General features: G+C 44.3%; 1 protein-coding gene across 2 annotated transcripts in view; it reads right to left on the bottom strand.

The window, feature by feature from the left end:
- The window catches only part of MAP3K9 (mitogen-activated protein kinase kinase kinase 9), a 74581-nt gene extending 55749 nt beyond the window's left edge, over positions 1 to 18832 (bottom strand). The window contains exons 1-2 of one of the 2 annotated variants that reach the window (XM_019733342.2): positions 17911 to 18832; positions 11091 to 11504 (exon numbers count right to left, since the gene is read on the bottom strand). In XM_019733342.2, coding sequence (XP_019588901.1) covers positions 11091 to 11504; positions 17911 to 18310 — 814 coding nt within the window. In that variant the 5' untranslated portion in view covers positions 18311 to 18832. The remainder of the gene's footprint in view (positions 1 to 11090; positions 11505 to 17910) is intronic. The other variant, XM_019733341.2, reaches the window with a different exon arrangement.
- Between the last annotated feature and the right edge of the window lie 6434 nt (positions 18833 to 25266).

Here is a 25266-nt window from a genome sequence, read left to right as displayed (position 1 = left end):
GTTACATTGCCTTACCGGGCACATCAGGTTACACACAGTGACAAGAATTTGTTACAAGATCAGTCACTGCCAGGGCCCTGCAGCCCCACTGGTGTGGTGACAGGTTGGGCAGACAGAGCTTCTACAGGTGGGCAATTCCAGAGGCAAACATTAGGATCCTGACTCTCTGAGCAACTCTAAGGCACACCTTCCTGTAGGGTCCTAAGCTCCTGAAAAGTTTATAAAATAGATACATAAAAAGCAAGGGCCTGACGGAAGCAAATATAGCTCACTCAGATAAGGAGTCTGAATCCATCCAGAAAAGAACTAGTGACAGAAAAGGCAACATTTCATAGCAAAATTGAAATTCCTGCTGAACATGTGGACTGCCGTATGCAAACGCTATTATATATATTGGAGGGAGACGGGAGCAGGGGAAGATGGCAGAAGGAAACAAAACATCTCTGCTGTCAAGATCCTATTTGGATTTCTATGTTTCCATAAGAAAAGAATTATCAAAGGAGACCCCAAAAAAACCTTAATTTCATTTGCTTTTAAGAAGTAAACTTAGCGTTTAAGGTAGGAAGGAGACTGACTTTTCTTTGTATTTCAGTTTTGCACTATTTTGACCACGTGTATGTATTATATTACATTTTTAATTTAAAAAATCCATAGTGCATTTGAAGAGAATATGACTAAAACACCGAAAATGCAGGTACAAAGCAAATTATACTCAAAAGTACAAGATCACACATTGTGGATCTAAATACTGAAGGAATAAATGCAGCCACTGGAATTACAATAATAATGATCAATATACGGAGCCCTTACTACGTGCAGAGCTTCACCTAGATTATTTATGCAATCCTCACTTACACTCTGTAAAATGAATAGGTGGGATTATAATTATTCCCATTTCACATGTACAGAAACTAAGGCACCAAGAGTTTATCATTTGTGTAAGGTCCCAGCTAGCAAGCAACAGAAGCAGAGTTCAAACCCAGTCTCACCCAGAGCTCACGTGGGGTCATCTCCAAAGAAAGGGGGTTTACATCCTAAATGTGGGCTCTAAAGGAGAAGAGCTCTGGCATTGTTTGGAGAATGTCCTGGGGGGGGGGGGGTAATGAATGGGGAAGGGTTCAGCACTGGAATGTGTAATAATTAAAACCACAAACCAATCTTGAGGACATACTAAGTGCTGGGCACAACCAGATTTGGAATAGCTGTAGGAAGTAAAGATGCTAAACAGAGAGGGAAAAGGGGAAATCAGGCTCCATTCTCCTTCCAAAAGAAGACCACTCAAAATAAAATCATTCAGCCCTTCCTGAATATTCCAGTCTTAAAAGAGACTGGATCCTAAATTGATTTGGGAGGCTAGGGGAATGGGGGCGGGGGGTGAAGGATTGAAAAAAGAAATTCCTTTTGACCTTGGTAGCAGAGAAGGGAGAGAGAGAGAACTATATGGCCTTCCTCCTGGGGCAAAAGCATTTTAATTATCAGCTGAGAGGCCAGCAGAGCCATAAAACTGGCCAGCTGTCCCATTCAATCAGGCCAAAGGCCATAAGGAGAAGAGACAGCATTTCTCAGGGGCCCAAGCACTGAGAGTTAAGCTGGGTCCAGAGGGAGCAAAGGGCACAGGCCTTTTCCACAAGAGGCCCAGGTACAGTTGGAAGGGGCTGTTGGGGATCAATCCCCTTTTTGCAGCTTCAGCTGAAATAAATCTGCCCATTTCAGTGAAAGCGGGGAAACCACACTGGCTGACTTGGGGAGGGCAGCTCAGGGCTGCCTGAAATCCTCATACCACTTCAAACCTAACTGTGTCCTGTGGCCTGTGTATACCTAAAACAACAGGAATAGAAAGAAGTTTCTCCTACACCTTGGAAAGAGGGAAGAAAGTGCAGCCCCCTAGTGACGGTGGTTCCTGTGTGACACTGGCACATATCATTTCACATTACCTTAGAACAACACTGCTCTTTTCTGTATCGTCCACATTTTACAGATGAGAATCCTGGAGCTCCAAGAAGCTTACCACATGCCCAATGTCAGGTGCTCAAGAAGTAGCTGAAATCCCAGCCTCTCTGACTCCCAAGCTAGTGTCCCATCCATTAGATGCAGTAGTTCCCAAAACCAAGCTTAAGGGGGGAATGCTTTCTTCTCAAGTGAAAACCTCCAGGTTTCCTACAGAGAGCAAAAACCCCTGGGAAATTAGGAGGGAAAGGGACATGCAATCCATGGCTTTAATATGTCTCATTTCGACATCTCACTGTCACTGTCAATGGACTGCAGAACACAGTCTTCCTACAATTCTGTTGTAGGAATGGGGACAGAGGGACACAACTCAAACCACCTAAGTGGTCTTGAGCCCCATGTGATAAAGCCTTATGTTGCTTTGGAGAAGTGGGTGGGAAGCCAGTAGCAACGCCCTAAGACCAGGATACCCATCGCTTAGCTTCAAGGACAGAAGCACATTTGACTAACCGAGTCCTGCTTGCGGATGTAGGTTGCCCTGGTTTACTGTGAATCCCTGTCATGATTCATAGGACCAGAGCATCTGCTCTCAACAAGGCCATCTGTCATGCCATGGGCAGGGAAGGGAGCACCTGTGCGCTCCTGTCAGCTGTTTTCTCGCTAAACCGCTTGGCAAAGATTCCCCATCAGGAGCTTTGGCCCCACAACTAGAAGCCAGAAAGGGGGGAACCTGGGCACACCATAGCCTGATGCACAGATTCAGACACACCACGTAGTTATCGCCTGCTCCCCACACCCACACATTCACTCTTAAGACACATAACATCAGTCCTGCAAGGAACCCCAAAGACCATCCATCCAAATCTCTCATTTCACAGACGAGGAATCAGCCAGTCAGTGCCAAGGGCGGCACCTGGGCCGGTGTCCCCCTCACTGCACCAGTCCTCCTCTTACCTAGATGCCCAATTTAAGAAGTTCTCTATAACACTGTTGATTCATAACCTTGTCTGAGCCTTGGATTGGTAAAAGCTATAACCCTTTCCCCCAAAATGAACCTACACACATTTTGTATAGAGTCCATGGGGTTCAAGGTTAACAACCCCTCCTTAATAAGGGAACAAGTGTGGTTCTATAAGAAGCTGATGGGCGTATTGAAGGGGACTCCAAGGTAAAAGGATGGGCGACCTGGGGAAAAAGTTACATTTTTCTCTTGACTCAACCACACCACTGATGTCACCACTTTATGTCTCAGTTTTCCTATCCATAAGTGACCCTGAGCTACCTCACGGAAATGAGGTAACAGCACCAACTCAGAAATGGAAAATTTTCTAAGAGACACGGAGGAAAGGAGAGACAGGCAGGCTTTTGTCTTATCTCCTTAGAGATCTGGAAGCACAAACCTTGACCCTGAGTGATGACAGTGCCATAGGCCACCTGTGGAAGGTAGAAGTCACTATTTAAATGTTACTAGGTTTGCTTGAGGAGGGCTGCAGGGAAGAGAAGCCATAATAATAATTTATTGGAGGGTAGCCAGATGGCTCAGTTGGTTAGAGTGCAAGCTCTTAACAACACGGTTCCCAGTTCGAGTCCCGCATGGGCCAGTGAGCTGCGCCCTCCACAACTAGACTGAAGACAATGAGCTACCACTGAGCTTCCGGAGGGGCGGCCGGACAGCTCAGTTGGTTAAAGTACGTGTTCTTAACAACAAGGTTGCCGGTTCAATTCCCACATGGGATGGTGGGCTGTGCCTCCTGCAACTAAAGGCTGGAAATGACAACTGGACTTGGAGCTGAGCTGTGCCCTCCACAACTAGATGGAAGGACGACTTGGAGCTGAAGGGCCCTCGAGAAACACACGGTTCCCCAATATTCCCCAATAAAAAATAATTAGGTACCTCATGTTTGTTTAAAAAAAAAAGTTATCTAGAAATGACAGCCCACATACCTTTCGAAGCCCTTCTTGCCCTCAACCTGACCCAACCCGACCCCTCATGGAGGCTGTTTACCCCAAGCTAACAGCTCAATCGTAGTCCAGAAATACCTACCAAGATCCTTCACATAACACAACCTTCTGCTCCAACTCCAACACAGGCGTTATAGGTGCCTAAATGTTGCCCACGGCCCCAAGCTACTCCAGTCCCATTGAGTAGGCTACAGAGAAGCTCCCAGAGTCAGCAAAGAGGAAGGGAAGGTGCTCGGCGCTCCAGAGCAGGGTTGGGGGAAACAAAGGCAAATGCTCCATAAAGAACATAAAGAGATCAATTTCCCTCATGAAGCCCCTCCAACCGCAGGAAAGGAGTGAGGCAAGACAATCCACAGGGAATGTCAAGGGCACTATTTGCCTCCTGGGAGTGGGCGGGGGCATTTGTGTCTGCTAGGCTCTCTGCCTGGAATGTCCTTGCCTCACCAACCCTCGTCACTTTGTCTCCTTTACTCCTTCAGATCACATCCTCAGGAAACCCTCAGGCATGTCCCTTTATTAGTCATTCTCCTGGCACCCACATCTTCCCTGCACAGCACTCCCCAGAGTCATGACTTTACATTCTACGTCATTCTCCCTGACCCCACAGGGAGCTCTGTGAGGGTGGGGCTTATGTCTGTTTTTGCTTACCGTTATATTCCCAACACCAAGCACTCAAACCAACACACAGATGAGAACCACCTTTGTGCAGGAGATGGCCACGCCCAAGGGAAAAGCAAGGCTCCCAGACAAAGTTAAACAACTAGGACATAATGCGATCTGCAGGTCATGCTCCTGGCCTCACTGGGTTCTTCTGTTCAGTCACATCCCCTGGCTGGTTACTTGCTTCATTTCAGCTTCATTCACTTATGTATTTATTTTTACATGCAGAACATATCTCTGTATTGATACCAAATACCACCCATCAACTGAACACAATCTTCCGGGCTGTGCCTGGTAGCCACTAGCTGACCACAGGTACAGCTTCCTGCAACCAAAGGAGACATCCAATTCACTAGGCACTTGTATGCTTCTGCCAGGAAAAATCCTCAAAACACACCTGTCATCCTCCAGCTCTCTGTGAGGGGACACTTGTGGCAAAGAGCCCCAAAGACCAGAAATGGGGAGAATAACAGGGAGGGATTCAGAAGTGCATGAGCCAGGTACTGATGGAAGTGTCTCATTTGGGGATACGTTCACGAGACACAGAAAAAGTCATTTATGCACCCCTCAAAAAGAATGGGAAATGGGTTCTCTATCCAATACTTCATGGCCTCCCAGATCCACCCTAGGAATGTTCTATAGTATACTTTATTCTCCTATAGGAAAAGCTCCTTCTATGGCTACTCCTCACCCTTTTCTAGGCAAGTCCCTTCTGTGGACACAGGATGCCTGTGCTGTAGTGGCTTCGTCCCTAAGGCGAGAATGTGCTCCACCTCAGGAGGACTGTGTGTGGGAACAAGGACACTAGAGCGTGAAATCCAGTGGGCTGCTGGGTTCCACAAGCCTGCAGACAGCCAAGTCTCAGCCTGGAGAAGTGCTCCAGGGAACACAGTCAGGACTGTGGCCAGTATCCGCTCCAGCTGCACACCAGGGCTTAGAATGTTACAACCGGCCCGAGGCCAAGGGCAAGATGGAAGCTCTGTCCTCCTCACACTTCAAGAAAGCAGGTCTTCTGCTTCCTTAGCTTGTGAACTCCGAGTCAACAAAGAATTGGGGTGCTACTTAGGCCTCCAGCTGCAAGAAGAGCAGCCAATCAAACAACTCAATGAAACTGGCCCAGGCACAGTGAGGAGCATGACAGGAACTTACAAGTTGGGAACAACGGAACGCTGAGGTTGGATGAAAAAAGTTGGCAGTGGATACAGATAGCACAGCATAGTGGCCTCTTCCAGCAGCACCTGGCAGCCTGGCAGCAGTGGAGGCATCAGCTGGTGAGAGCTACTCTGGGCTAGCACTGGGGAAGGGTACAGAGAACGAAGAGTGCAGAGACACTGGAGGTTAGCCATAAATGTGCTATAAAAACGCCACGCTCTGCACCCAGAACACGCTGATGAATACAGACGTTAGCAAGGATCGAGGGCCTGGAGACGATGATGATGAAAAGCAACTAACACGCAAGTGAGGCATGAGGGACCTCCTACAACAAGAGAAAGGGGAATTTTTACATTTTGAGATCCTGCAAGTAGACCAGTTCAAGTGATCCTTCCTTCCTTCCTTCCTTCCTTCCTTCCTTCCTTCCTTCCTTCCTTCCTTCCAGTGCGAGGAAGCTAAAGACAAAATCTATTTGAAGAGTAGGGGAAATCATAGCCAACAAACACAGGAGGCCAGGGATGCAATTTGGCAACTGGCTGCAGGCTAGCAGTGTTTTGCTTTGTTTTTCAATAGCCTGTTTTGGGTGGAGGAGAAACTTACTTCACCATCATTCTCAACAAACCCTACAGCTTCACACCAGCTGCGTCACAAAATTACTGACCCCGACTGGAAGGCATCTGAGCTTGCAACCACCAGACTGGCAGCTCTAGTCCTTGTCACCTTAGTATTCTTCTACATAGTATCAGGTAATATGTGCTTAGCACTCAGCGACTATGTAGCATTGATTACAATGACAAGCCATCAGGAAGGAGAAGCAGCCAGTTTTGAGCTAAGCACCGAAAAATGGGTAGGGTTGGGTCTGGATAGGCAGAAAGATGAGGCGAAGGCACCCCTGAAAGCAAGTTTATTCCCACAGCAAGGGTGAGTGTAATGAGAGCCTAGTGGCTGGGAAGTACGGGATGTGTCCCAAGGGAAAGAGAAAACCAGTTTGGCTTTAAGGGGAAATTACCTTTAGAGGAAGAAGAGAGAGATAAGGCAGCAAAGACCTCATGAGAAGTTTGACATCTGAAAAGAGGAAGGCGGGTGTGGCTAGTCCCAGACCAAATACAGTTCACCACCCATCTCTGTTCTTTGAACTATGAGATTAAGAGTAAGTTGATCATACATTAATGAAATGTGGATGCTATGACTCTGTGAGCAGAATAATATTACTCCTAATTATATAACACTAAAGTACTACAGGGCTACGAGAAATAATGCAATGAAATCTTAGCCCTGGCAGTGAGATCGTAGAGAAATGGCTGACCCCTTCTGAGCCTCAGTTTCCTCATTTATAAAATAAAGACATTCATAGTGTTTACTCTGTAGGGTTGCTGTGAGAATTAAATGAGAATCCTCATAAAGTGCTTAGACAGTGCTTCACCTAAAGAGAGTACTCAGTAAGTATTAGTTGTTGTTACTATCATACAGGGGTTTCACTTTGTTACTACAGTATTATATATTTAATAGTGGAATACTGTATAACCTTTAAATGTTATATTTTGTGGTAGAAGGATATTTACTTACATGAAAGTGGCCACAGTATACTGATGCGTGGGAGAGGGGAAAGCATGCTCCAAGGAATATGTTTGTTAGGATTTCCTGCACATGATTTAGGAGTGAAAACAAATATGCATAAAGGCAAAAATTGGAAAAACACACACTGCTTTCACCTCAGTTTTATCTACATTTCCCAAGAGGAGGAAATAAATTATTTCATAATAAAAGTAATAACCTTCACTTTGGGCAAGGCTTTCCATTTTCCAAAGCTTTTTATATGATCTCATTTTTACACTAATTTAACTGTTAATGGCCACTATTAAACTGCTATTCTGCCAAATGCCCTTAAGTCAAAATCCTGAAATTCATCGACCTACCCCCAAAAGGAAAATCTTTCCACTAAAAGACCATTTTCACAAACACCACTGCTAGCAATCAAGCAGCTGGTTTTCCCCAATCTGAGAGGGCAGAGACATATAAATCCATTTTTATAGCCAGGGCTTTTACAAGTAGTTTCAAGAAGTGATATTTAAGTTAATGATGCAATGTGGTAAAGCAGCATAAACCATTAGTTAAATCAGGGGTCTGAGCCACACGTCCCAGGGCCTGGCTAACCTTGTTTGGCTGTATGACGCCAATTATCTGAGATAACAGTTCTTCCAAATGCATGTCCCGCAGATGATTCCATGGTAAGACTGCCACCAGCCATGCTCTCCCTCTTCCTTGGTAATAAACCCTGATTATTAGCTGGGCTCACTGCTACCCAGAACAAAATCCCCCATTTGCCAGCTTCCTCTGAGCTAGCCATGGCTATGTGATTCCATTCCCACCAGCTAATGATTGTGCTGGACCTGTGGGTGGTTAATGGGCAACTCAGCGACAGGAACACAGTCTATGCTTCGACTTTTCCTCCTCCTTCAGGCGTGTGACTTAGACCAAATAACTGGCATTTCAGCATGCATCCTGGACCACAACCCTGAGGATACCAGCCATGAACTGGGGTGATGGAGTGAAAAATGGGAGCCTGGGTCCCTGATGATACTAAAATGGGGTTTAAAACGGAGATGCCCTAAAACCCTCCCAACTTCTTTTCAAAAGACAAATGAATGTATACCTTGTTTTAGCCACTGTTATTTTGCTTTGTTTTTTAGGTTATGTGCAGTCAAACCTAAACTCATTGCTGGTCATATATCAACATAGGATGCTTCATGCTATTACTTAGATTTCACTGCCAACAAACAGCACATGACTTTTTTAAGTAGGTGACCAGCGTGATAAAACATTTTAATAAGTCACTTTTTTACTGAGCCTTTTTAACAGCTAGATGTTTATCATCAACTACTTTCTTTTTTTCCCACAAAGATAGTCCCATATATACATGTGTGTGTGCATATACACACATACTCTTTTCTCTAGAAGTTCAAAGTCAACCAATACATATAATTCATGGAATTATAATTCACCGGACAATGACCAAAATTCAACTCTCTGGAATCCCTAATAAAAGCCAAGGGAGACAGGCCAGTGTCCTCAGGTCTGCAAAACACAAAAAAGTTATGACTCTCCAACCGAAGGCAAAGAAGTGACATAACATTTCTAAAATGATTTTCAAGTTATGCACACACAGCAATGTGACAAGTCTGACCGTGTCTTCAAGGCTCACACTGGATATGCTGTATATAATCCCAGGCAAATGGCCGCCCACAGACAAATGCCCAGGAGGTACCCCAACCCACACGTGAGGCATACAACCGGCATGAAAATTAGCACCAACCACACAACCCAACAGACCGTGCACACTTCCACATAACAACTATCTTGATGAGGGCCTTTCAAATACGGCCCTATGTGTAAGTCCAACTCCTGCCACAATACACTGCACCTGAAGGTTCTCCCTTGACAATCCTAAAACCCACTCAAGGACAAAGAAAAGACCAGGGCTCTGTCTCCTGGATGACAGAATGACAGTCAGGTCTCTTGCCATCTCCTGCAAACAGCAGAACCTTGACAAGTTAGCTTTTCCTTCACAGAAGCCTAGACTTCCAAACACAGTATCATAAAAGGTAAAAAACAAAACAAAACAAAAACCCTCGTATTTACAGCTTGAAATTACACCCAAATTTAAAATGTCATAGAGGAAATGAACTTTTGCAATTCTATTATCCTAGCCCAAGTTTTCTAATGGGCTCAATTATGTAAGGTTAGAGCAGTTTGCCTAGTTCTCCCAGCACGGTAAGGATATATATATATATATTTTTTTAAGTACAATAAAGAAAATTCAGCTTCTATATCTCATTTTCTACCAACATATTTTCTTACTCCATCATCCAAAGCAATCTCTAAGTAGAAATTACTTTGAAAAGGGATCACCAAATGTTTTGATTTATTTCATACACTTAAAGAACAGAATTTTGAAGGAGGGACAAGAATATTCATATGGTAAAGAGATAGAATAAAGGCAGAAGGAAAAGAGAAACCAGATCTTATTTTATGGAACTTAAATCCTTCACATACATTATATCTAAAATATGTATCTAATGTTCTATATGCTCGCAGGGATGAATTTTTCTTTATTAAGTGGGAACAGAGTGCAGGTAGAAGAGACAACAGTAACAAAGGCTATTTTAAGGTAAATTGGAAAATATATTTGTAGCTATATAAACCATATATTCTTTAAAAATGTCTGGAAGGATATGCCAATGCACTAGTTATACTCCCTGAAGGAAAACATTATGCGTTATCTTTCTTTTCTTTTTGTTTATATACTCTCTAATTTTTGTACAAAAAAAAGTTACTACTTACATAGTTTTAAAACGTATTTATTGAAAGTAAACAGATTCACAATAGCATCAACAGAGACATAAGCCACATCTGGAAGAACTTAGAACAAAACAAAGCCTGAAGGACTTCTGGGCTCAAAGCTGAGGGACACAGAGAGTGAAGTTCCTGGGGCTCGCGCCAGCCCTGAAGTCTTAATGCCCTCCTCTCTGGACAGGATGCTCACGGCGATTTTAAGCATATACTATGTAGCCAATTGTAGCCTCTCTACTACGCACTTTAGGCGAGAGGCACAAATGACCACACAATAGAAGCATATTCCCAGCACCTGCTGATTCAGCCAAGAAAAGAGACTCAAGTGTCGACCAACTCACCATTTAATTATGTCTAACACTTGCTTTACAATCCAGTTTATGGATTCTGGATGTTTAATAAACAGTTATTCCTCAGTTCCCTGCTGTTAAACACTAAGTAGTCATGACAATTAATTAATACCACCCTAGGCTATCAAGAGGTCTAACACTACCAGCCAGGTTGTGCTCTCCAGCTGACACTGCATCGGCCTCACGGCATAAACACCTGCCGCCTCCTCTTCCTTAGAGCCCCTTCTCTTCTCTGGTGGGCACCTCAGTTGGGGTATTTACACAGAAATGCAAACAGGTAGTATAGGTTCACTTCTGTTCCACCAGAGAGGAAAATCCCTCTTGTGATTACAGACACACTTACCTCAAGTGTAAAAATAAATACAAATTATACATATATATATATATATATATAGTTGCACAGTACATCAGAATCACACATTGTGAAACTTGCCTGCTAATTTGAGCTCAGAATTATCTCCAGACCCCTCGGGTGCCTCATTCTTCTCTTTCTAAACCAGTTTTTCCTGGCACGCATTCCATCCCTACATCTCAACTCAAGGATGGAATGTTTTTAGGCAAGGAGTTTCCCTGCCCACTAAGGTTCCATTAGGAACCCACCCCAACTGAAGCCATGGGCTGAGTCTGAAACTGCTCGTAAGCCCTCCAGCCCCACCCCTTCATACTCACTGTTGCTGGACTTAAGGTCGCGGTGGATGATGGGGACAATTGCCTCATCGTGTAAGTAGTTCATCCCTCTGGCAATCTGCACGGCCCAGTTCACCAGGATGCCTGGGGGAATCCTTTTCCCAGATAACACTCTATTCAAAGGCCCTCCACGAGCAAACTCCATGACCAAGCAGAGGTTGGGTTCCTTCAGACACACCCCTCTAAGGGCAATGATGTTGGGGTGCTTCAGCATGGCGAAGAGCTTAGCCTCCTGGCGAACATTCTCTATGGTCTGGCTGATGTCCTCATCAGGGTCGTGGCGAGCTGCTTTCACAGCAACCTCATCCCCTATCCAGAAAGCACGATAGACCTTCCCAAAGCCCCCGATGCCGATAATCTCTTCCAGGGTTAGCTCCGCAAAATCAATCTCTAACACTGAGAAATAGAAGAAAAACAGAAGCACGTCAAAAACATTCTGAAGACACCATTGAATCACCCATTTACCTGGATGGGTAAAGACAAGTTGTCTGTTCACTTGGCTTTTCTGTCTCCCCACTCGCTCTAAGGTAAACTCCGTAAGGGCAGGAAATGTGACTAATTTACTTTCTGTCGCATTATCCTTAGTGACTAGCCCATAGCAGGGATTCAATAAATAGTCGTGCAGAATCTTGTACCGAGACCGACCGTTTTAACTAAAGGGAAGATCATTTTGATGAGACTTATTCAGATTTTACTCTGTACTAGGTGGTGAGAAGTATACAATCCAGTACCAAGGCAGACATGCAACAACCAAAACATAGAGTGAAAAGTTTTCATAGCAGCATGATCAGAAGATCAGGAAAATCACTAACTCTCACCATGGGACAGTGCTTAAGAGCGTAAGTGGGGAAAGGATTCTCAAGGAAGGCAACACTTGAAATGGGCCCTAAAGGATGAGTGGGAGGGATATCATCAGGCAATGAAGATCAGGGTGGAGAAAGACAATCCAGGCAGAGGGACGGTCGTGAGCAAGAACATGGGGCATGAGAGTATAGGGCATATTAGGGATTTCAGGGCGTCCAGTGCAGCTGGATTATACGTATTAGGAGATGTGGTTCAAAACCCAAAGCCTTGTTGGGGGCAGCCAGATCATAACATGCTTTTAAAGCCATTCTGAGGAGCTTGAACTTCACACTGTAAATGATAGGAGTCATGTATCTTTAAGAAGGAGAGTGTTATTAAACCTGTGCTTTAGAAAGGAAACCAACTCTGGCATTATGGGGAATGCAACCAACCTGAAGGACAGAGCCCACAGCAAAAGGAACCACTAAGGAGACCACTGCAGTAACCCAGGCACAGCAGCACAAGAGTCTGAACCTCGGCAGCAGTGAGGACCGGGAGGGCGGAGTACATTGGGGGACCTTTAAAACTTGGTGCTCCCAGGACCTGGCAACTAAGACGTGCGGGAAAGGAGCCTCACAGCAGACATCTTATTCCAGTGGTCACCTGGGCTGCAGCTCCATTCCTGATGTTCCCACTGCCACACCTAACCACTCATTCTCCTTTCCAAAACCCAGAGTTCGAATTTGAGGTACTAGCTTATATCTTCAGCTATGTTTGGAAAGGCTTCTATGGACAGATAATAACAGCTACCAATGATTATAAATCTTGGGCTAGATATGGTGTTCCTAGACGAGCAAAGTGCTAATTTACGTTTCTCTCAAGAAAACCCTGTTCTCTGTCTTCTCAGCCTCGTGGTCTTTACCTGGCTTGCTCATACTCATCTCTCAGGTCTCAGGTTAAACACCAATTTTCTAGAGAAACTTTTCCCAAGCCCTGACTAAATGAGGTAGGCCCCCATCAAACACTTCCATAGCCATCTCTATTTGGCAAGACTCAACATGGTTATAATTACTTGTTCAATGCCTGTCATCCTGCGAGATCCACAAGGGTGGATTCTGTCTGCCTTGTTCACCACTGTACTCATCATACCGAATATTCAGTAGGTAAAGAAAAACGAGGGGAAAAATTGACCACAGTAGAAAATAAAACTAAAGTTAGATCTGGAAAAAAAAAAAAATTTGAATTGTACCTCTTAAAACAAATACAGAGACTCACCTATATTTTTGCTGGGGGGGGGGGGAATAAAAAGCAACTTTGCTAAAAAAACTAAGAAAACAAAAATGTATTTCTAAACTTTTGAAAAGACCAAAAGAGGAACTGCCCACTGCTGACTGTTCCCTTCCTTACACAGCCGGCCCCACAATGCCTCCATTCTCTACTCTGATGCTGGTGGTGTTCCAAACTGTTCTTGCGTAATTACAGTGCTTCTATCCTACCTCGGGCTAATATTCATTTGTATTTTGTAATGCAACTGGCAGTCTGCACAAAGGAAACTCTTAGGAAAAGTGAGTTGGACTGTTTTTAGGTATACAAAGAGACTAGCCCTCTTGATCCCAGAAGTTCCAATTGTTCAAGCTTATCACCTTATCTAGCACTCTTCCTGAAGAACAAATGGTGTGGCAGGTTCTGCAGACTAGCCATCAGCATCCATTCTAAAATCCTTCTAGCATGCCTTTTAGTACTACAGATGCCAGAAAGCTAAAAACTACATTTCCCAGAATCCCTGACAGCTGGAGTTCTGGATGCAGATTAGCTTCTGCCAATTAGATGCACAAGATTTGGAAGGCAGAAGTAAGATGGAGACCATCTTCTTGCTGTTTCTCCTGGCAAGCATGGCTGTGGAGAAGTAGGGTTTTCCTGCAACAACACATCAGTGTTCAATCATTAGCTCTGTGGATGTGGAGAAGAATGCTCAAGGCCAAAGGGCTGCCTAATTTCTGGACTGCAACTACAACCAGATGTTCTTGAAGTCAACAGCTTCAATGACAACTCCTGATTCGGCACCTTCCCAGTTAGAGAAGTTGTATCTTGCCTAGTAGGCCAGGTCTGCAATGTTCTGAAAATTTTTCCCATAGGTCCGGCTGTCAGTCCCTTCTGCCTGCCCTTCCAATAATTCTGTATGCATCTAATTTCCTGTACTAGAGCATTTTCTGCTTAAAATAGCTTGAGTGTTTCTAGGTCCTAAAATAAAACGTGACTGATTACTAATCATTGCCATATCTCAACTATATGAATGAGAAAAATATGACTATGTTAAAGAGAGATTAGAAACCCTCTTGGAGAAATATGTAAGTTATGTTAGGAGTCTCTTTGATCATGGAGGGAAGGCACATTCATTTTTTTCTACCAGCTTTTACACTGATGAAAAGACATGTGCCTATTTAACAAATTTGTATTTACACATCTTATTTTCTTAACTGAATATCTGAATTCTCCCTACAGGGGATTAACTGCTGTATTTTCTCTTGCACCCTACCTTCTTTCCTCTGGTCTAAAACATAGTTGTGAACACACTGGAGGTGTTAAATATTTATTTAAATGTATGAGAATCTAAAGGATGTGTTTCTGAACTAGGGTGCTGAAAGGACAGCTCCTCTGATGGCATTTTGCAGAAGACAGAAAACCTCTGTGGGGAAGGCAAAGCAATAACCTCTCTCAGGTTCTTGCTATTTAGTTAAGAAAATATTATCACCAGCCTTCAAGAAAAGTATAGAACACAGCTTACAAGCACATAGACACAGAACAGTGGGGGATGGGGGCAAGGGAGGAAGGTTCTTTTCGCTTCCCTCCCAAGAAGTCCCTTGGGGTAGGAACTAGACCTTCAGTTGCAGCTGAAAGAACATGTGGCTCTCCTCCCCTTCCCTGCTCCGGTCAAGACCTGGTTTTAAGTAAAAATCAGGTCAAGTTGCATTCATCACATTTTTCAGTTTCTGTGGAAGGCCATTTTTAGGAATATCAGGAATAAAACCTTACTTCTTTCCTTTTCAGAATGAAGATGTTATTCCCTCTCAATTGCATCCTTGGAAACTAAGTGTATAGGCACATTCTGGTGGGTGTCGGGCAAGTAAATGGTACGTATCTCATTCATTTAAAAATCCAGACTATATCTGAAAATACATCCTTATATTTCTAGTGGGTGCAAGAAAAATAAACATACATCAGAAATAATTTTAATTTGTGCCCTGCTTGAAAATAGACACAACTCTTCTATAGGAGAAACTTTTTTTAAATACCTAGAATTATGTATCTCCCAAGATAAATTTGGAACTGTATGTTTTCCATCTTTCACTAAAATAAGGAAGATGAGAGAGCTTCTGGGCTATTTATATTTGTCAGCCATATGGAGAGCTATATTCTAATATCTACACTGGAGGGGATAAAAGCACTATATGAATGTTAGGTGATTTATAATATCACTATATTTTTATTTGTCACAAATTTAGTAATTGTCCCTTCTTCTGTTTTGAATAAAGTTTGAAACAAAATTTTCACTTTGAAAAGTCATAGTTAAAACTAAAATGGAACACTATTACTTGACTTCCTGTCTTCTATTCACAATCTAATGTCACAATTCATGCCCCAGAGAAGAAGTTCAAAAGGATAACTAGAGAAAAGTTGTCAGTGGCTCAACTTCCTTCCAAACCTTTGGAGACAAGATTGCCAATCACCTCTATTTTCTGACACCAGCTGGTGGACATTAGCATACAGATCAGAAGCACACCTCTCAGTGACTTCCTGTGTTCATCTTTATCAAAGCACTGCACTGAAATTATACATTTATATCACCAGTCTCCCTCATGTGCGACTTATTCATATAATCACCTCCTTATCTTATTTTTCTATCCCTAGGTATTTAACATAGTATCCATTTTTGACTAGGCCCTCTAACTGGTTTTTGACTAGGATTAAATTTTCTGAATTATCAAGAATTAACTCCAGTCAAGATCAGAACTCCCGGGAATACTAAATAAAGTACCTTTAACAAAAGGACCTTCAAATGCCATGTTCTTTAAGACAATTCTTTCAAAAAGCACAAGGTACTTCCTACTTTTTCATCCTCTGAGTTCTAGCTAAAGGAATCTACTCTATGTGAGGTAACTTTTGTTACAATAAAGTTGCAGTCCTGGACACCTAATGGAGAAGAATTTCTAATGTTGCACACTGTGGACCTGTCTGGCTTTCTGTGGACCGGGGTCTTCCTGCCTAAGCAGTCACTCCTGATTGGTTGGACAGCTGGGACCACAAGATAGGCAAGAAACTGAGTTCCTGCTCGTGAACCTCACACAGCTTTTCTGCTCTGACATTACCTGTCCTTGAAAGAAAAAAGAAAAAAAAAAATCACAAAACTTCACCCACCCACAAAGAATCTCCAAATCTGACACATTTAAAACTACAGAGTTTCCTAACATGGTTTTCTAACACGCCGAGCCATTCTTCCAGCGTGTGACCAAGTTCTTCAACACTATTTCAGACACTGTGCTGGGACCTTTGTCCTTCATCTTCCCAGTACAAGTGTCAAAAAGAACACTTAGAAACGATTTAAAGTAATTTGTTGCCTCCAGGTACTATCAAATGTAGAAACAGGAGTTTTAAATTGAATGGGAGAGAAACAAAGGGAACTAAAGATTTGAAGACCGATTAGACAGTCAAAATGCCAATAAAAGTGAGTAGAAAAACAGGGAAAGAGATTATGGTTTTGTTATTAGGTGATAGTATTTAATAACTATCTTAGGATAATAACACAACTGTTCAGGTGAAAATAAGTCACAGGGCCAGAAGATAACTGTTACAAATGAAATTTAAAAAATAAGTGTTTAAAGTTGGCCCTTTCTAATGATTTTTAAAAAATCAACTAAGACACAAAGTATACAAAATGTGGAATAAACTGATAAATATGTATTAAGAGTACTTTTTAAACAGGAAAGAAATTATGGAAGCTCTCAAATACAAAATAGTGCAAACTGTACCAGAAGTTATCACCAACTAGCATCATTGATTAAGGGATTTTAATGGCAATTTAACGCCTTTGAAAAAAACACAGGAAATTTCATAACAGGGTGTGGAACAGGGGGCTCCTGGGAAATTGGTGAAAACCAGGGCATTGGAAGAAAGATCCTAGGAGGAACTCCTGGGCATGATCCCTTGAGATTTAGCAAATACCAAATATAGGCAAGTATTTAGGGTGAGAAAAAAAGATCAAATGTATTGTCTGAACATCCTGGGTGCCAAGGGACTAGGATTCAGCCACTGTACCTCGCATTCCTGATCTCTCCTGGGGGAATGACATACTTTTCCCTCTCTAAGCATTTCTCCACCCCATCACCTGCCCCTCTGCACAATACACACCCTTCTTAGCACATTATACACTGAGACTCCTGAAGGTGCAACTTCTGAGGTACAAGATTAGGAGCCAAGAAATCCACACGACATTTCAAAGACACTTCAGCCCTGTGTTCACATAGGCATCCGGGACTTGTGAGCCAGCTCAACCCTGCGGGAGACACCCCCATCTTCTTCAAAGCAAATAACTTTAATGGGCGGGGACAGGCAATAGAAGTGGCCGGCAAGGTCCCTGATTTGGGGACTAAGGTTATGACAGAAACCACCAGCTAGCCTGAAATCCATCCATGTTAGGGGAGGGGGGGGGGGGCAAGTGGGGAGATTGTCATGCTGGGGCTTCATGATGTGGCATCAGGATGCTGCTGAGATGGTCAGATGAAGGTTAAGCAGCCCAAGCGCCTGAAGTTCCAGGCAAGGCCTGCGGCGTCTCTAATCTTACCCACCGCACCCACCAAAGCCCCTGCGGTCCGAGCTCGCGCGCATACAGCCAACCCCGAGTCAATCATTCCCTACCCTCAACCTGACCCTCGAAGAAGGCTGCCGTCTCTCTGCGACCACCCCCAGGCTTCCATCGTCTCCCCCCTCCCCACCAGGCTCCCGGGCCCCGCCTTCGCCTTACACTGAATGGGCGGGTAACAACTGGGGTCCTCGCCGCCGGGCTGGCAGCGGCTGGAGAAGGCGCTGCGCGGGGTCACGTAGTTGCTGGGGAAGATGCCCACACGCTGGTTCAGCTGCCCAGTCCACCAGCCCTCGTCGCCAGACACCTGCGAGTCCTTGGACAGCACCTCCACCACATCGCCCAGCCGCAGGGTCAGCTCGTCCTCGCCCGCCGCCTCGTACTCGAACACTGCGGTCCAGTAGGGCAGCGCCGAGTCGGAACCCAGCTCCCCCGGGGCCGCCGCCGCCTCCTCCTCTTCTTCCTCCTCCTCCTCGGCCCCGGCCCCCGCTCCATCCTCCCCCGGCGGGGCGGCAGCGGCGGTGCTCGCCAGGCAGCCGAGAAGCGCTCTGGAGGGCTCCATGGAGCGGCCGATCCATAGGGTGCGGGGCTGCCGCCGCCCGCAGGAGCCGCCGCCGCCTATTGTTCATGCGGCTCCGCAGAGCTGGGGGGACCCCCTCCCCCGACGGCGGCCGCAGGTAGGGCCCGGGTTGGCGGGGCGGAGAGAGCCGGCTGCGGCTGCCTGGGGCTGGCACGGCGACAAGTGCAGCGATCGCGAGTGCTCACCGCAGCATGGGGCGCGGCGGGCCAGAGCCCCCGCCTGCGAGCTCGCCCCCTGGGGGCGACCTGGCTACCTCCGTCGCGGCTACCTGCTCGCGCAGCCGGTGCCCGCTGCCGCTTGCCAAAGGCCGCTCCCCTCTCCGCGCCGCGCCCCGCCCCCAGCGCCGCCAGCCCGCCAGCCCGCCCGGGACCACCTGACGTGGGCCTGGCTCCGCCCCAACCCTGCGGACCCGAAGGGGCGGGGCTCCCCGCGCCCGGGTGCGCCCCTGCGCCAATCTGCCTACCCATTGGCCGCCGCAGACCCGGCCGCAGGTTCCCCCCGCTGTGGTTGGGGCAGCCCCTCCAGCCACTCGGCCCACCCTTCTTCACCCACTGCGCCTACGTCGCTAGTCGCCCCCCCATACCCGCCCCCTTTTGCGGGCTCTTATGCTCAAACCCCAGGTCAAGCAGTTCTCTCTCCTATTGGCCCGCCACAGCTCCCACCATTGGCCCGAGGTACCTGTCCATTTCCTGGGAGAGTTCAACACCTCCCGGCAGGAGGAGGCTGTGACTTCATTGGGTGCACGAAGAGGGATGGGTGGATACTGAAAGGTAAAGCCGAGAGTTCATTCAGACCAAAAGGGCTGGAGGAGGCCGTTCTCTTTGTTTGCGCTGTATGGGTAGGGGCTCCGTTCGGCCGCACCGGTGTTTTTCATCCTAAAGTGAGCTTTTAAAAGTGAGCAGATAAGGGAGTTGGGTTGTACCCCCTTGAGAGCTCTTTCTTCTCCAGCTCCCTCTTACAGTTGGATTCTCCCCTCTCTTGGATTTGCCTTTGTCCTAGTCCAACCAGGTGGATCAGCTTCCGCTCGCACCGGACTGAATTGCACCCTCCAACCCCACCTCCGAAACCTTTCATTTACTATTAAGCCCTTTAGGTCCACTGGCATGTTCTTCAGAAAAACTCTTAAAAACGCCTTTATGAAGACTGCATACAGCCCCGCCCTTTCCTGGGTTCCGGTAAGAAGAGATTCCAGTACCGTGGTTTTTAGAACTCAGAAAGACGAGAGACCACCTTACAGAGTTTTCAAACTGAGGCTGGAAAGCTGTTGGTGAAGTGGGCTTGGTGTCTCTGAAGAGACAACTTTTCTACAATAGTGGGTTTCTTTCGCTTGGATGAATTGCACCTCACGTCATGGTGACTTCTGTAGAATTCATATTAAGAACCAAAGTATAATATACATACAAGACGATGCTGCAGTTCATGATTAAGTGCTGACCTTTTCCTAGATCCTTTTGTTATTCTCCATTTCTCAAACATTAAGAAAGAATGAGATAGGTGGCCCCTAGTTATTTCTTCTGTGCTTTAATTCTATCACAGTAATGTAGATTTCCAATGAGATGTTTCAGAACACATCAATGCTGAAAGATCTACCCTGACTGAGCTCTACCAAGCTGCCGTACCTTTCCCCCTTCAATGGTAGGAATAGATATGATTTATTTAGTAAGAGTTAGTGCTTCACTGAGTATTTTTTAATTGTAGTTTGGGGTTAATTGTTGGACAAACTGGACACTCGGGCAATTTGGAAAGATAAGCAGGGCTGGCATCTTGGGCTGCGTGGCCAGCAGTTGCGTGATCTTAGGGAAGTGCTTAACATTGGAGTGTAGTGTGCTCATCCATAAAGTGAGGGGGTGGACTGGAGATGAATGTTCTTGAGGGCAGACCACCATTTCGGTGGTTTGCACACAAGTATGGCTGCACTGGATAGCCACCCATTTTGAGGTCTTGAAGAAGACAGGTGAGAGGGCTGTTCTGAAGAACATCCAGAGTGGGTCTTAAGAAAGGACTCCTGAGTAGATGCTCTAAAACAATGCTCAGATTCTTCTTGTACATAGGTCAGTGAACTGAAAAAGATATGGATGAGTCTTTAAGTCAATTCTCTAGGTTTTGTTTAAGACAAAACTACTTCACCCCCAAGCAGAAGAGAGCAGGATAGTGGGGATAGAGGTACTTTGTGTTTTTGAAAAGACCACAAGAAAAAAGATTTGATTTTCTTGATGTGTTACTATAGTTTTGTGGCTCTCCACCCAGAGGAGAAGGGAAAAAAACTTGATCCCTCTCCGTAGGAAAAGTCTAACTCCCATATGCTTTAAATCTTTAATACCATAGCATGTGTTTAGGACCTCATGAAGAGTCATTCATCAAACATTTCAAGAAGTCATTCAGTAAATATTTGTTGAATGCGCAAATGCTAGGAATTCAAATGAGGGAAGATTCTTTAGGCTAAGATTGCTCTAGCAGGGCTTCATGGAAAAGACAGAGCCAAAGCTGGTCCTGAAGTGCGACAGAGCAGAACAGGGAAGAACTTGTATTCAGGAAAGGAGGGATGATATGGACACAACCACTGAGGTGGGAAAGCTTGAGTAATCCCATTTGGATGGAATAAAACAATGAGAAAGATCTCTGAAAAGATAGTTGGAGACTAGATTATAAAGGGCCTTGTCATCACTTGATTCACACTAATAATTACTTAATTGATTATTTGTAATTATTTAATGTCCAGTTTGTTTACCATAAGGGCGGGGACCTGTCTGTCTGGTTCTCTACAGTTCTCCCAGCACCTAGAGTGCCTAGCACATAGTCTTCTGTACATATTTGGGACTTGAATGGCTGACTGGAGTACCCAGCTAAGAAGCGTGGGTTTTGTTTAGCAGATAAAAGGTTATCACTGAAAACTTTTGAGGAGGGCTGCGGGGAGATCAGATGTTATTGTCACTGAGGACTAAAATAGATGGGAAATACGTAAGGAGGTGCTTAAGTTGGGCATTGAAAGATATATACAACTTGATTAATGGAGAATAGAAAGTGTGGAAATGGAAATTAATGTAATGGATAGCGATAATAGAAATATCAGCCTGAGAAGAGGAGATAGTGCAAAAAAAGGAGTGATAGGAAATACAATTGATTAAATAAAAGAAGGGCAGATTACAAAAGATTTTGAAAGCCAGGCGGAATTATAAATACTAAGATTTCACCACTATTAAGTTCTTGAGCAGGAGTTGCCAAATGTCACCCAAAAAAGGACCATTTTCTCTACCCCACTGGAAAGTATAGCATAAGTCAGGGAGAAACTGATAGCAATCAGTGATGCAGCTTGGCACTAGACATGTCAGAAAATCGTGATTTATTTTGTCTCTGGCCATGAAAAACCATGTGACTGGGCAAGGTACCTCAGTTTCCTCATTTTTAAACAGCTGTAAAATAGAAGCTACTTCTTCTAGAGGTTTATAGGATTAAATGAAACAAGACGTACAAAAGCTCTCAGCATGCTGTTGAGCATCCACCAACAATTCAACATACTTATTTCCTTTTCTTTGCCCATCACGCTCAGAAACATCCTTTAATCGCACCCTAGAAAACTTCAGAGGCTTCCTGACTGGAAGTTGAACTAGGGTTTTTCCCTTAAAAAAAAAAGAAGGGAGGGGAAAGGATAGAGAGAAGGAAGGAAGGGGGAAGGAAGGAAGGAAGGAAGGAAGGAAGGAAGGAAGGAAGATGGGATTAAGAGTGATTTTTTTTTTTGTCCCGTACTATTCAGTATTTTCTACCATTAAAATGTACTGATTCTCTAATCAGAAAGTAAATTATTGTTATGATGATCATGAAAATTTTTAATGGTATGGAAGTGTGCATAATATAATGATAAGTGATAAAGTAGTGAAAAAAGCCCTTTATATGTTATGACCATAAATGTGTGCATGTACGTGTTTGTCGTATCAAAATCTTTTTATTTTATTAGTTATTTCTGAGCTGAGTGGTGGAGTATGGGTAATTTGGATTGCCTTTATTTTACTTTTTTAAATTTTCCATGTAGTTAAAAGAACCATGTAATACTTTTGTAATTAGAAAAAAATACCACAAAATCATTTTTATTTTTTGCAATAATGAAATAAATTCCAAGCGGAAAGGCTTATTGTTAGTTGGAGACATGGTAGAAGAGGGGGAAAAACTAGCACCAGAGGATGACAATAATATTAATTACAATAATGATAATGTCTACTGTGAATTGAGGGCTTACTGGATACCATGCACCGTTCACAATCTTCTTTATTTATCAGAGTCTTTAACAGCTCTTCCAAGCAAACAAAAAAGGCTTGGAATATAAACAGTTTATTCCTCCCTTATCCTACTTTCTAGAGGGAGCGTTCTTGGTTATATGCAGACAGATATGTGGCCACATACTTTTAGAAATAATTTAGTGTAGCTGTGGGCTAACTCACCTAACTCTGGCATAGACTTCTTTTATTTTTCAGCTTTTCAAAGCTTGGTCTTTAAATCATGTTGGTGACAAAGATTTAACCGAAACATCAGCTTGCTGTTTTGCTTTTGAGATTTATGCCTTCTTACCTGAAAAACAAATCAACTTAAATATTTTTGCTATTTTTTATTTAAACAAACCAGTAATATCTGATGAATGAGCAACTCAGTGAAAGATATTTTACAATAGCCAGAGCCGTTTAGTTAGGAACTTGGCACAGGAACGTCCTCTAAAGACAATGGTAGACAACTGCGCCACCGTGTGGTATTGAGGAGTATGGTAGCCATATTTTTCTTTTTTTTTAAGGACTTTTTTTCTAGTTTTACAATTTAAGTGCTGAAAGTAACCTTAGTGGTCGCTGGGTGGACCTCTTTCGATTTGTTGTGGAAACCAAGACCCAGACAAGTGATATTACTAGAGCTTGAACCCAAATCTTCAGATGGACCCTTTTCAGACCCTTTCTTGCCACACAACTGCATCCAATTCTTCAGGTTAATTCAAGGATATCTGCATATCGGCTGCAACGAACCTGAGAACTATCTAGTGCAAAAGTCAATTTTACGTCCAAGGAAACCAAAGCCTAGAAAGGATAAGTGACTTGTTAATGTGTCCACAGCTAGGTTTAAGTCCCTTGTTTTTTATTCCATGCATTGATTTAGTCACTCAATATTTATTACCTGTGTCTACTATGTGTCAGGCACTGTTCAAGGCACTGGAGATACAATAGTGAACAAAACAGACAAAAGTCCCTTCATAAATCTCACCTTCTAATAGGGGAGACAGACCAATAAGATAAGCAAGTAAAATACATAATATTAAAGAGAGAAATGCTTAAAAGAAAAATGGTATATGTGGGGGGGTGGGGGGTGGGATTAAAGGTTAGAGGGGATTACATTTCAGAGTGGCCAGAGAGGGCCTCCTTAACAAGATGACTTGAAATAAAGATCTGAAGGAATTGAGGAAACCAGCCATGCAGATATGGAGGTTGAGAGTACTGGCAGAGGAAACAATAGTGCAAAGGCCCTGAGGCAGGAATGTGCCTGTGTATTCAAGAAAAGAGCAAGGAAGCCAACCTAGTGGGAATGCGAGTTCCCAGGTAGTAAGAGGTTGGAGAGGTAATGGAGGGTCCAGATCATGTGGGACTTTCGTGTCAAAGGAGGACTTTGGCTTTTACTTTGCATGAGATGGGAGCCATTTAAGAGTTTTCAGCAGAGGAGTGGTATGGTCTGCCTGACTTTAGAACAGGAATATTCAGGCTGCTAGGTTCACAAAGGGCTGCAGAAAACAAGGGGAGGGACGTGAGTTGAGGAGGCCCTTCAATAATCCTGGCCAGAGTTAAGTGCAGGCTAGACCAGGGAGGCGACAATGGGTATGGTGTAAGGTGGCAAGAATTTAAAAAATATGTTTTGAGGGGAGAGCAACTAGCTTTGTAGATGGATCATAAGGGGTATGAAGGAAAGAGAGGAGTCATGGATGACACCACGTTTTAGGGCCTGAGCAACTGGAAACATAGCATTGTCATTAATGCAGAACGGGGAGCAGCTCTGCAGCTGTGAGACTCACTACGTGTGGATCACTACTCCACACCCAAGTGGAGATGTCAGGTAGGCAGTTGATTATGTAAGTCTGGTGTTCAGCCAAGAGCTGTTAAGTAGCAACAGTCCGGTCAGTGAAAACAGTAACTCCGTGAAGTAAATAAAGGCACCATAATGATTGGAAAACATTTAAGCCCAAATGATAAAATACTCCCTGTTCTTAGCATTTGGCTTTCCAGATTTCTGCCCAAAGAAGTCTTTGTTTAATGGCTCTGCCTCACATAGTTGAAGCTGTGAACCTTTTGCTCACAGACATGAGACATAAGTCTCCTGACACTGGTGAGACCTTTAGGACGACATTTGTATGCTCCTTGGGTTAAAAGATGGAGCCCTGCGTGAGGTCAGTGGGAGCCCCAGAGGGCGGCCTGTCAGACCAGTGGAATATCAGGGAAACGATTTCGTGCTTCCTATTTTACTAATGGTGGAGGAGATCCCAATGTGAGGGCTTCTCTTCTTTGCTTCCTTGGATTTTGTTGATGCCCAGGCTTGCAGCTGTGTGGTATGTCTATTATTTTATTACCAACCTTTAACCCAAACCCTAATCTCTCCCCTCTCTCCGAATAGCTCTGTATGTGATGGAATTGACATTCTTTTGTAGCATGTCCTGTCTTAGACAAGGGTCAAGGGTGACAGAGTGACAGAGAGCTTATTAAGTACCAGGTAGTACGCAGGTTGGGAGCTGATCCACATGCCTTCATTCGTTTAGTCTATAAAGACAGCACCACCGACCTATCACCTATGCCACTGATTGTAAAAACAACCAATTTCTAAACAGTATTTGACAGTTCCCACAACACGTCTTCATATAGGCACGGGTGCGCTGACTAAGAGTATAGACTCTGGAACCAGACTACCTGGGTTTGAATCCCAGT

The sequence above is a fragment of the Rhinolophus sinicus genome, linkage group LG03 (assembly GCF_036562045.2).
Source record: "Rhinolophus sinicus isolate RSC01 linkage group LG03, ASM3656204v1, whole genome shotgun sequence".
NCBI classification, from domain to species: Eukaryota; Metazoa; Chordata; class Mammalia; order Chiroptera; family Rhinolophidae; genus Rhinolophus; species Rhinolophus sinicus.
The sequence above is the reverse complement of the archived record's forward strand: the minus strand, read 5'-3'. Positions and strand labels throughout refer to the sequence as shown.